The 12,858-nt window shown below is 35.9% G+C and overlaps 1 protein-coding gene across 1 annotated transcript in view; it reads left to right on the top strand.

The window, feature by feature from the left end:
• LOC139127069 (uncharacterized) overlaps positions 1 to 12,858 on the top strand; it is a 34,588-nt gene that overhangs the window by 9,536 nt on the left and 12,194 nt on the right. The window contains exons 2-7 of the mRNA XM_070692992.1: positions 210 to 287; positions 1,024 to 1,149; positions 8,057 to 8,170; positions 8,348 to 8,428; positions 9,262 to 9,357; positions 11,551 to 11,934. Of these exons, the coding sequence (XP_070549093.1) occupies positions 9,276 to 9,357; positions 11,551 to 11,934 (466 nt within the window). The 5' untranslated portion in view covers positions 210 to 287; positions 1,024 to 1,149; positions 8,057 to 8,170; positions 8,348 to 8,428; positions 9,262 to 9,275. The remainder of the gene's footprint in view (positions 1 to 209; positions 288 to 1,023; positions 1,150 to 8,056; positions 8,171 to 8,347; positions 8,429 to 9,261; positions 9,358 to 11,550; positions 11,935 to 12,858) is intronic.

Here is a 12,858-nt window from a genome sequence, read left to right as displayed (position 1 = left end):
CCGGCAGCTAATGATACCTAAAAACCTTACCATTCACATTGCCAACAAGTCGCCCTGAACATAGGACTTTATGGCAAGGATTGAAGCAATTTTTGTAAATTCTGCAAGGTGTACTTCTGTGAACAAATGAACATTTATTTTCTTCCGGACTGATGCCAATCTAATACATAACTGCAAGTACACACTTTTTTCTCTTGTTGTTGACCAAGCTTCAGAAGAGGATGAAAGCCAGCAGATATGTAAATCATCTATAAGGAAAACGAAAAGGAAGCAGAAACGACGAAAACGTAAGATTGTTTCCACAAAGTTCAACAAAGAAATGTTCAGTAGTTAGAGAAAAGGTGCAACAGAAAGAAAATTCGATAAAGAAATCATAGTATGTTGGCAAGTATATAAAGGTAAATATCATGTTAACACTTTGAATCAAAGATTTCTCTATAAGGTGACGTTATGTGTCATACCATCATGGCATATCTCTGGAGCTCATTTGCAACTTCAATGCATATGCAATGAATAAAGCTCTTGCACCAGACAAAACCTTTGCGTTCCCATACTCCCTGTTTAAACTGACTCAGTAACGATGAAACCCTTAAACCAAAGACTACGGAGGCCTAATACAAAGCCTCACAAGTGACTTTTAACTATTGAGGTGAGAATTCACGAGAATTCACGGCTCCAGAAGAATGTTCCCATCATTGGAAATGAAATAATCATTGAAAGGTAAAATATTTTAACAGAGTTCATGTTACAGTAGCGGGATGCTGCAGGAACAAGAGCTAAAGGCCAATGGTCGAGAAAAACGATGTAACCATTAAACCAAAGAAGCCTCACAAGTGACTTTCAACTATTGTGGGAGAATTCATGAGAATTCACGGCTCCAGAAGAATGTTCCCATCATTGGAAATGAAATAATCATTGAAAGGTAAAATATTTTAACAGAGTTCATGTTACAGTAGCAAGATGCTGCAGGAACAAGAGCTAAAGGCCAATGGTTGAGAATCAAAGAAATGGTGTCTTTTGCAGGTTCAAAACTGTCTGAAAAAGAAATATCATCCTCCTCCTCATCATCATCAGAAGATACTTTAGAACCGGAAGGGCGATCATCCCTGAAGACCAAAAGGAAGTCAACCAAACGCAAATATCTCTCATGTAAGCTTATAGAACCTATTTACACTCTATAGACGTACGATGTATAGAAACTGAAGTTAAACTGGTTTGGATATCTCAATATCTCTGAGCCACATTAAAACAAGTTCAATTTCTGAACACGTGACCTATCCGGTCATATGGTTTCTTTATCATTTTTGAACACAAATACGAAATTGTCAGAGAATAGTTCGAAGATGAATGCAACTGACATTGTTGTTCAATCGATTTCGAGATATTATTCATTCAGACAACATAATGACCTCAGACATATATTGAATTAGAAAAAATATTTTAAGGATACAATTGATCAAGAAATGTCTTTATCATTTGATCAAATTTGAATAATAACGTCATCTTAACGTAAATAGGAGGCCAATATTAACAGTGTCACACATGCAAATTAAGGGAAACGACATTGCAACTAAATTGCATATACATGAGAAATATATGTCCATTAAAGAAAATTGAATAAAGTCATTCCTATGATGTCACACTCTAAAATTCAAGTCATTAAATGTGAAGCTTCAGACAAAACATTGTGTGAAGAATCGATTACAAAATTTCGTAAATTTTCAAAGTTTTTCTATTTTAACAAAAAGATCTGACCGGAACGACAGATGTACAGCAGTATGAAGTGGCATCAGCGACATGCCTGTCAACTGAGTTATGAAAATGAACTCAACAGATTACATGTGGATAACTCATAATTAGTTAAACATTCCTAAATGGAAGTTATCTGCTATATTATCAGAAAATGTTTAACAGAAGACTTTTGAAGAAATCTGCATAACATTCCCTGCCATATACTAATTCTTCCTTCCTATCATTTACTCAGAGAGAGAGACAGTCGAGGCAATTCTGAGACTGTGCATCACGTTACTGTGCAATGCTACAGCTGTAACTATTTTGACTATATTTCTTGGGGACTACTACAACAGCGTTAATTTTGCATAATTACTAATCATCATCATTCAGGATTCCAAGGCACTGGTTATTTCGAAAGTATGCAAAAATGACCGAAATATTAAATTCTTATTGACAATATTCATGATCGTAAATTCATTAATAACAGGGTCTGTACTACAACTGCGTGAATTTGGCATGAAAAGTAATCATCATTCCAGATTCGAGTGCAGTGGGGTACTGTTGTAAGTTTATAATAACGATAGAAATATTAAATTTCCTCAATATTATTCATGGATTTCTGAATTTTTTACTTTTGCCATGTCCTATACTGCTTATGGCTCTGTGGCTCAAATACACAGGTCCGTGTCGAGCTGTGATGTTTCATTCGATTCGATCCCTTAATGTCTCTGACTTGTACTTCCTACGTAAATCGATCAAAATATTCGCACACCCTCTCTTCAGTGATCGGAGTCAACATTAATATCAAAATCAACACATGTGCATAGCTTACGAGATTAACTTAAACAAGTCATCGTTGATGACACGGTCTCCATGTGATAATGGGGATGTTACCAAACATTTTTGTATTCTATTGTAACACTAACAGATTATCACCACGTTTCATAAATGATACCGCTAAGTGTCAATGAATTGTAGTATTAGCACTGTGAGATCAACATATGTTCCAAGTTTCATTACATTTTATAATAATAATAATAATAATAAGAAGAAGAAGAAGAAGAAGAAGAAGAAGAAGAAGAAGAAGAAGAATGGGTTTTTATATAGCGCACATGTTCACAAGTACATGTGCTCAAGGCGCTTTACATTTAATATTACCCCTGGACCTCATTTGATACCATTCATCTCCCTGGGGAGCACACAACAGCTCACATGAGCAGCAAATCAGCGCAGCAGAGCCAAACGTAAACCTTACAACCACTGTCCTACCAGGTACCAATTACTCCTGGGTGAGGAGGAGCAATGAGGAATAAAGTGCCTTGCTCAAGGACACAACACCATGGCCATGCCGGGGCTCGAACTCGCCAACCTGTGATCGTGTGTTCACTCCTAAAGCCTCCGGCCCATGATGCCTCGTATTTGATGTAGTATTTCTGGACGTATCACTCTAATTAGGAAAGTTCATTAAATATGTAAATTACAAATTAATATGACACTGCTAGGTGGCTTTATTCAATGTGTACGCAATCTGAGCTCAACATCAGTACCAAGTTTTCATAAAATTTGATTAACCATTTCTTGACATTACAGTCTCATTACTAAAATTCATTAAATATGCAAATTAGCAGTTAATTGACATGATACCACCTTATATCTATGCACGCCATTACAAAAAGATAACGTTTCATCAAATTTGATGTAGCATTTCTAGACATATCACACTAATTATGAAAGTTCATCAAATATGCAAATTAGTAATTAATTGACATGACTTCTTTACACAGTATTAAAGTACTGAGAGATCAATATCCGTACCACATTTTCATTAAATTTGATGCAGTATTTATGGAGATAGCCTACTAATTAGCAAATATTCGAATTGGCAATTAAATTCGCATGACACTGCTAAGTGTCTTTGTACACTGTTATGAAACTGTGTGCTAAAGATCTGAACCAATTTTCATCAAATTTGATGCAGCATGGGATTAACTGCCGTGAAAAACTGTCCGGTCAAGGTAGCTGATAATGTATTCAATAATATGGCATATCGTCGGTCTTTTGTTTCCATAAACCTGCATGCATATCGACAGACTAGCTTGTTACGTAGGAATCTTAAGTGAGCGTGTGATAATAAGGATTAGCGCATATTTAACGTCTGGTCCAATATCCATTAAATATGCTTGATTTTGTTTGTTTGTTTGCAAAACAACCTGTCTAACTCTTGTTAAAACGCGCGCTATTTCACTGCTTCTTGTGTCTTGTCACGTCTCCTTGTTATACTGAACCTGTTCACTGTCCGAAAGTCTTACATCGCCTCTCCAAATACTAGTTTTATCGTTTTATTTTTAATTAACTTTATAACCACAGTCAAAAGAGTCAGTCAGACTTCTGAGTGATTTAGTTTCGAAATGCTCCAGCTCACTTTTCCCAAACTAAGTCGGTACGATACAGAGACCCAACTTCACAAGTCAATTGTAGTGGCGTTTTAGTCACAATTAGTATCATCGGCATTATCTGCTGTAGTAATAATATCAATATTCACAAATCAAAGTTTGTAATTTGCGCTACCTATCAAATATTTCAACATCGTGCGATTTGTGATTTTCATAAACTTTCATTTTGATATCAAAACAGTGCGATCAGATTTCATCCTTATAGCACAACGTCAGAATTACCAGCGAAAAAATAACTGAAAGATAACTTTTTCACAATGCAGAAAAGCCATCGACGTGACAAATTATGCAACGAATGTAGATCGGATGAAAGGGGTATTCTTTACCAGCTGAGGAAGTCAATCAAATGTTCCAAAGCTGTCGACCAGACTGATAATACTTCATGTCAACAAAAGGATGGTCTTTTCAAACAAAGTGTCAATGAGGGGCTGTCATTCGAATCTCTTATCCGGTATCCACGTCATTGCGTCACGAACACTCGCGAAGCAATAATGAAAAACTATTTTAGCCGACAGACATTGATGGGTAGTTGATTTTCGTGCGAAAATGAAATAATGGTTTCACATTTTGTGGCCCATATATTTCCCGGCGAAATGGCCCTTTTTCGAGGTATTCGGACAAGGGTGTCGCAGCATGGAGGTTTTTTAGCGCTATGGTCGAAGGTATAGAAGAAAACGTCGGACAAGAGTGTCGTCAGACAAGGGTGTCGCAGGTGTCGCAGAGAACTTCGGATCCGACAAGTGTGTCACGGATGTCAATCGAGTAGATGGCTTTCTTCTTGTCGACTTGGAAGAAAAAAATCACAGAAAAGTAGTTAAAGGAAAGCATCAACAAAATCATTAAGAAAGTCAGCGTATGTGCCGTTGTACTTTGCCGCTTAAGCTTATTGTTTACCACAGGCTTTCTTGTTGTCTGTAGTTTTACTGTCGGACAATATTTTTACGTCCTTTGACAAAGTAACCGCAATGCTATGCTTAAATTATAGAACTGATCTTCTCATCAGAGAACGTTACACTGGACGATTGGAAAATCGTTCCATGTTTAAATCATTCAAAGGTGAACGGTTAACATAGAGCAAAACTTGACTTTCCCTCTCTACTGTTTATAGGTGTACTTAGAAGTTTTTCATCACATGTAACATACGAGAAACGACGATCATTTGGCAGTCCTTTGTTTCGCACGATGATTAGCAGCTGCATCCTTCGTTCATTTGCATCCAAGTGAAGCCGCCTCGGCATGGGATTAGCATATATGCATGGAAAATGAGATTTCAACCCGATTATCAGCGTGAACGGACGGACGGACGGACATGACCAATCCTATTAGTCCCCCGGCGATGTCCATTGGGACTATTAAACGCAGAACAATTCAAAAATCAAAGCCTCAAGCAGCGTTGCAAGGGCAAAAGAATTAAGCAGCGATTGAGATATACAACAATACATATACTGGTGACAACCAGATCGTTCGTTAGGATTTTCAAACCCGCGTAAGGCTGTCGCAAAAGTTTTTTTTATTTACGTGAAATGTATCAAAACGCGAACAACATGTAAGGCCTAAAAAAAGCTGTATATGCGATATCGAAAACCGGTTCAAAAGTCAATGAATAAAGTGTTCGAAAACATCAGCAGTGACAATGTCTTTTCGTTGGTTAGTTTTACAATCATTAATTCAGTTCTGTTCTGTTCTCTGTCAACGGTATTCATTTCTTTACGTTTTCTGTCTACTACTAACGACGATGTCTTAATTTGCTGCCTCAACTCTAGCTCTTCCATTGTTATCATTATCCAATCATTTATCACATCTTAACTCAGACAACTGCGTTTCGATGTTTTAATCCTGTTTGGGGCACTGAACCCACGTTCACATGGGACAGATGAGACTGAAATCACGGCTGCAATAGACGATGTTCCGCTGATTGCGAGATCTCGCGAGACTTTAATACATGCCCGTAGAAACAGGATTCCAGCTTAGTAATACAAGTCAAACTTGGTATGGAACTAAAAAAGTGCAGAACTGAGCAAAGATTGCAACTTCGTATATTTTATGCAGTGTTAACGTAATTAGCGACTTGTCCTGTTTTACGCAGTTTGTCCTGTGTTGCGAGAGCACGTCCACTGCGAACCACATATTCTCACGATATCTCGGAATGTCTCGAGCGGTTCGGAACATGGTCTATTATGGCCGACTTTGTCACCATGGAAACATTGAAACGTTGAAAGATCACTGCTGCTCGATGGCTGGTCATCTTCACTGGTTTGCTTGCTTAACATCTTTACTACTTCCACTGTTTTCATGGTGCAGATAAACTATCGATGGCCTTACGTTTTGACATATTTTGGAAGTACTGACTGCCGTACCAACCTGATCAAAAGTATAGACCTACATGTTTACGCATTGGGCGCAACGGCAAGAAGAACATTTTTTTAAAATAATGACTCTATTAAACATGTTACAATTTTATTGGAACAGCCTTGAAGAAAACAATTTACGCGACGTAATTTACAGGATGGAGGACAAAATGTTGCAAAAATCATAAACAATTTTTATAAGCGAACATTTAATTTTTAGTCATGGACAAACTACGCATTACAAGGATATCACGTGTGGTCACTACTTTGTGTACTTCAAAGTAATAGTGCGTGAAATAGGCAGGATTTTGCGTTGGTGAAAGCTCGGACAACATGAGTAAAATTAGCTTGACAAAATACAATACGGAAAACCACGCGACCGATTCCAACGTCTTTGGCAAACTTTCAAGCACTTACAATTATGATGATCTAAATAAAATTTCAGGTAATATGGTGTATTGGCTTTAGAAAGGCAGATGTTTGAGCATTATTCCCGCGTAATCATAGGTTTTTCGCAAAACTAATATGGCCGTCAAACCAAGCGACCGATCCACGTGCAATTTGTAATCTAGAAAGTACACACAACTGATAACAATATGCATAAAAATTATTCCGTGGTTATCATAGGCTTTTCGCAAAAACTAACCACATGCTTGATTCAAATGCCTTTCGCAAACTAAAAAGAGCGCACACTAATGATGATATGGATAAAATTCTGTTCAAATGGTGGAGTGGTTTTGGAGTGGACGATTTTTGAATATTTTCCCATAGTTACCATAGGTTTATTGCAAATTGCAATATGACAGCCACACCATGTGACCGTTTCAATGCCTTTTAAAAACTTGATAGTACTGACAGTTGTGATGACATTAGTGAAGATTCATACAGTTAGTTTGTTCTTGGCTTTAAGATTTATATAGATTGGATTTTACGAAAAACCCAATATGGCGGCAAAGTTCACTTGACCAATAATGATATTATTAGCAAATGTGAAAAACATAACATGCTTGCTTTGCACAAAATTTCTAATAGACCAAACCCTGGATCATCAGGAAAAAGCCATTTTTAGTTTTTTAAACCTTTTTTACCCTAAAATGCACAAGGTCGAAGAAAGTATCATTACAATCAAAATTAAGTTTTCAAGACATGTTCTAATACCCGAAGTTCAAAACGTGACAAAACGGGACACTACAAGATGGCATCGGTTTTGAATCTTAAACTCGTATTTAATCCTTGCAGCATGTGCACACGGTAAATGTAGCAAGATTTAACAAAAAAGAACTGAAAATGGACAAAATTTGTTTTTAAATGCAAGGCCTGCAAATCACCACAATATGAACATTTGTGACTGCACTTCAACTCAAAGAACAACAGTGCCAAGTATCAAAGTGAGGAAATCAGTGGTTTTTGACAATAATTGAAAATTATTATTTTCACAAAAAACTCAAAATCTTATTTTCAAACGATTCAATCAAAAAGCATCAATTATTGACATAACCGCAAAATGTATCATTTCAGCAGCATCTTCTTCAACCGAAAGAGACTCTACATCCGAGGGCACTAATACTCAAAAATCAAGTACATCTTACCGTAAGAAAGTCAGCGAGGCAAAATATAGGAAGAAACACAAAAAACGTAAGTTTGGGTTTAACTTGTTAACTACCTGTAAATGTTTACAAAGAATAGTATTCTCTTTGAAGAGAAAAATATCTTCAAAGTACTGTGAAGGCTGTTGATGTATACTGAGAGACAAACTGTAATTTGATCTCATTGAGATTATTATAATATAATTAAAATTACTCTCAACAGCAGCAAAATCTACTCCAAAGACAACAAGCTCCGAAGAACATCAAGCACCAACTGCATTTATAAGAAGAAATGAAAGAAGCAAAGGTGGGACATTGGGCACTTTCTTACAAGGATATGATAATGGGCTTTCAATTATGATATTTTGGGGATAATTAAAATAGCCTAACTTAAGAAATATTTAAACAACAAAGAGACCAGACTATTTCCACTGATATTATCTTGGTTGTATCGACATGATTGAAAAAATGTGACATTCAGCAATCATGGATTACCATATTCACAATCCATCCATGGATAGAGGGACTGTGCCATATTTAAATATTCGAGTTTTAAATCATTAAATATGTTAGACTGAGTTCAACAAAATGAATGCATGAAACTTGCCATGATTCTCGTTTTTGAAATCTATGTAAAACAGACACAGCCAAAACCAAACAACAAATTTATGTACGCCTCCTGAAAGCAAGAACCCTGCCAATTGTTCTGGCCTTTCCTTTACATGTAAAATTGTGAGTACCAAAGATAGCCTATGAAATTACCAAAACACGATTTAAAATAACAAACGACCTCAAAAGAGGGATAAAACTGCAGCAAGTGAAAATGAATACAGTAAAATATTGGCCGACCAGCGGGAGACGTCAGTAATGACGAAGCGTTGCACCCGAAAACGTCTGCGTGTTTTTAGTCTTTGCGATTTGCACATGTTTTATTTCCCGCTGGTTGGTCAGTATTTTACTTCATTTGTTTTAACTTGTTGCAGTTTTTATCCTCTGCCTTTTAACAAGTTTTAACAAGTTTTGTATCTCCCGCTGGTCGGCCAATATTTTACAGTACACGAATTATATTTTGACAGAGGATAAATTCTGTTATTCTGCAGTATATTAATATTCATAAATCGGTCACCATTTTCTGCCTAGAAAAAGCCGATGACATGAAAAACATAGAATCAGATTCAGGTAAAAGAACAACCAGCACGGGGTCAGATGACTCAAGGGAAAGGCCACGTATTAAAGGTACGTTTTTAAGGATAAATCATTTATAGGAAGCAAGTCTTTTAGATACATAAATGAATGAAATGATGTTTTCTTTACAGTTGCACACATAAATTTATACGAGTATTTCAATTATATCCTGGCAATGATAAAGTGGAACTTTGCATCCAATTCATTGTAAATTTTAGGGCATAATTGTACATACCTCACATGCTGGGAGGTCACGTTCAATATTGACAGCATATTATCACAAATAAAGTATTCCAAAGATCTTTCATTTAAGGTACTATAAAAGACACAGAAACGAACTCGGGTAATGCAAATACTCACTTGGTATTCTGGTAACATGGGGGGGGGGGGAATTAATGGGTTACTAACAAAATGAAGGTGCTATAATCATACATACATTTTCAAAAATGTTTTCCAGTAAAACCTAGGGATGGAAGTTGTCAAGTGTCAATTTCCAATGTCTAATTGTTAGAAAAACTTGGGGAAATTGACCTGTAGTATAAAAGCCTTGTCAAGATATAACATATACTGATAGCATACATACTGTTAACAGTACTTAACATAATATGTAAAGATATATAAACAAACTGAGAGATAGTAGTAAAAAACGGCACTCTGCGGATATTTTCTCCAAAACAATTACTTACTTTTTCAACGGGTCCGTCTTACAGGACCTAAGAACTTGTGTAAAAGTATAGCTATACCCGGAATCTCTTCTTGACAATGTAAAGGGTCAAACACTCACTTCCGAAGGTACAAATACAGAGGACCAGATATGAACTGAAAATGCTCACGTGTTTTATTATATATTGCAATCATGTGTAAATTGGAACCTTTGCCACATATTTGATACTTCATTGAAAGTGTTATGATCAACATAATGAACAATTTCACCACAGATTAATTCTAAAAGTCATTAAGTATGCAATTATGTTATTATAAGCTGAAATATCAATACTAAATTTCTTTGACTGCTGTCATTGTATCACCCCTTTATATGGCAAGTGTGATTGCCTTTGGTCAAGTCATTTCAGATGTATATGCCAAACTCTGAAAGCTCATTAAATATGTAAATTAAAAAGTAGCTGACATGAAAATGCGAAATGACTTTCAATATTATTTTAACCAGGTATGATCATCAATGCACACAGCATGTTTTGCCAACTTTGATCAACTAAATGCCAGTATATGTCCCTAATTAGGAAAGTTCATTAAATATACAAATTAGGAATTGACTGAAATGGTCTCATTAAATATGAGAATTTGGAATCGGCTGAAATAAAAATGCCTGATGACTTTCAATAATGCCGTATCATAGTATGTTTACTGTACATAGCAAATTACATCAACTTCGGTCTAGTCAATGCAGATATATAGCACTAATTACGAAAGTTCATTAAATATATGTATAAGGAATTGGCTGAAGTAAAGATGCTTAATTACTTTCAATAATGTTGTATAATAGTGTCTTCAATATATGTAGCAAGTTTCGTGAACTTTGGTCGAGTCAATTCAGATTTATATCCCTGATTAGGAAATTCATTAAATATGCATATAAGGAATTAGCCGGAGTAGAAATGCTCAATGACTTTATAGGATGTTCTATCATAGTATCTGCAATATACATACCAAGTTTCGTCAAGTTTGATCACGTCAATTCAGATATATCTCCCTAATTAGGAAAGTTCATTAAATATTATCTTTTATTTCATCCCTAAATACCTTTCACTGCTGATATATTTTGGTGTTATCAATATTTGTAGTAAACCTCATCAAATTGTGTGCAGTCGTTCGCAATATATATCCTTTTTCTAAAATCATTAATTATGAAAATGAACAAAAAGTAAGCAAGCCACACCCACCAAATACTAATCAGGTCTTGCAATTTGCAAACTGAATCTATGTACTAGATTTGATTCTGATCTGTTGAGCCGTTTTTGATAGATTGTGCACCCAGACAGACGAACAGACAGACAGACAGACAGACATCGCTGCGACATCAGCTGAAGTGTGTAACACGTGAGCTAAAATTAATACAGCTTATGTGCTTGGATACATACATACATACATACATACATACATACATACATACATACAGACAGACAGACAGACAGACAGACAGACAGAGAGACAGACACACATATATGGCACTACAAATTCTGTCACACAATGTCAATTATCTTTTGATTATAACTACCATTTTAGGTGAAATTAAAGTAAATATGGATATCAAGGAAGCTGTACCTGCAGAAGGAAGTTCGGATGAATTATCAAACTTCAAACGTGACAAAAGTGAAATTGAAAAAGAGCTTGCAGAAACGATGAAAAAACTCAATAAACTGCATGCTGAATTACTGACACTTGGAAATGGCGAAGGGAGTATTTCCTTCATAATGAAGTGTAAATCACTCGGAGCTCTGGAATGCTTGATGGCTAAATACAGTAGTGGACAACTTCATGAGATGATGGAAGACACTATGATAACGCCAAACCTGATGGATGTTTTAGGTGTGAAGTACTTAAAGCTACAAGTTACAATTGATATGGAGGAATTCAAACTATGTAAAGCAGAACTAGGAGATGCGAAAGGTACTGAAACGGAAATAATAGATTGATAATTATATTAGTAAGCCTCATGGTTATAATAGCACATTCACTATTTTGTGTAATGTATTGACTTTGTTATTCAGTGGAATGTAAAATACATTAGTCATCGGCTATGAAACACCCTGAAGACACCACCTGAACTGTACTAGTTGTCCAAGCGCTGAATCAACTGTAGAAAATTGAACAGTTTTCCACCTTTGAGAGCGCACATTCTTTCTTAAGTTTCTGCATCATGAAAATTTAAATGTTATTTTTTTCCTGAATGTCTGAACCAAGTTTGATTAAGTAAGTGCTTGTTTCTTGGCATGATGTAAAACATGTGAAGTCATAACTCCTATAGATCACTATCTCTATTAGGAGAAAAGCTAGCGAGACATTGTCGGGTTACAGAAACGGAGTGGTGACCAAAAGTTTCAAAATATAACACCATTAATTTCTTGTATATCGATGTTACATACTGCGAGATGTTGTCCTATCTTCCTCGCTTTTATTCTTAGGGACATCTTCTATATACAGTGGTTATTTGTATACAATTAAAATGTAACTTAATCGTATCATCCCCAGTCCATGTGAATGTAATGCCTAATCAGGCCCTCTAATGCTGCTATGTCAACATCATTGTCATTTCATGGTCTTAAAGTTCTTGACTTATTGGTCACTGAGAAAAATGTAACAAATGTCCAGCATTTCGACATATCACATGCCTGTAGCAAAAGTTGGCACCAAAGGGAATTACCTCTGTAACATCACTGTATAAACTCTGGGAAGTGAAAAACAAAAGTGTCATTTTTGGAAAACTGTGTCATTTAGTCAAACAATTTGTAGTCCTAGTCTGACGTGTTGTGTGATTCACTGTTTGCAATGACATTATTTTTCAGTTAGACAATTATTTTAATATCAACATAA

This window comes from Ptychodera flava, unplaced genomic scaffold, assembly GCF_041260155.1.
Source record: "Ptychodera flava strain L36383 unplaced genomic scaffold, AS_Pfla_20210202 Scaffold_28__1_contigs__length_4768798_pilon, whole genome shotgun sequence".
Lineage (NCBI taxonomy): Eukaryota > Metazoa > Hemichordata > Enteropneusta > Ptychoderidae > Ptychodera > Ptychodera flava.
The sequence above is the reverse complement of the archived record's forward strand: the minus strand, read 5'-3'. Positions and strand labels throughout refer to the sequence as shown.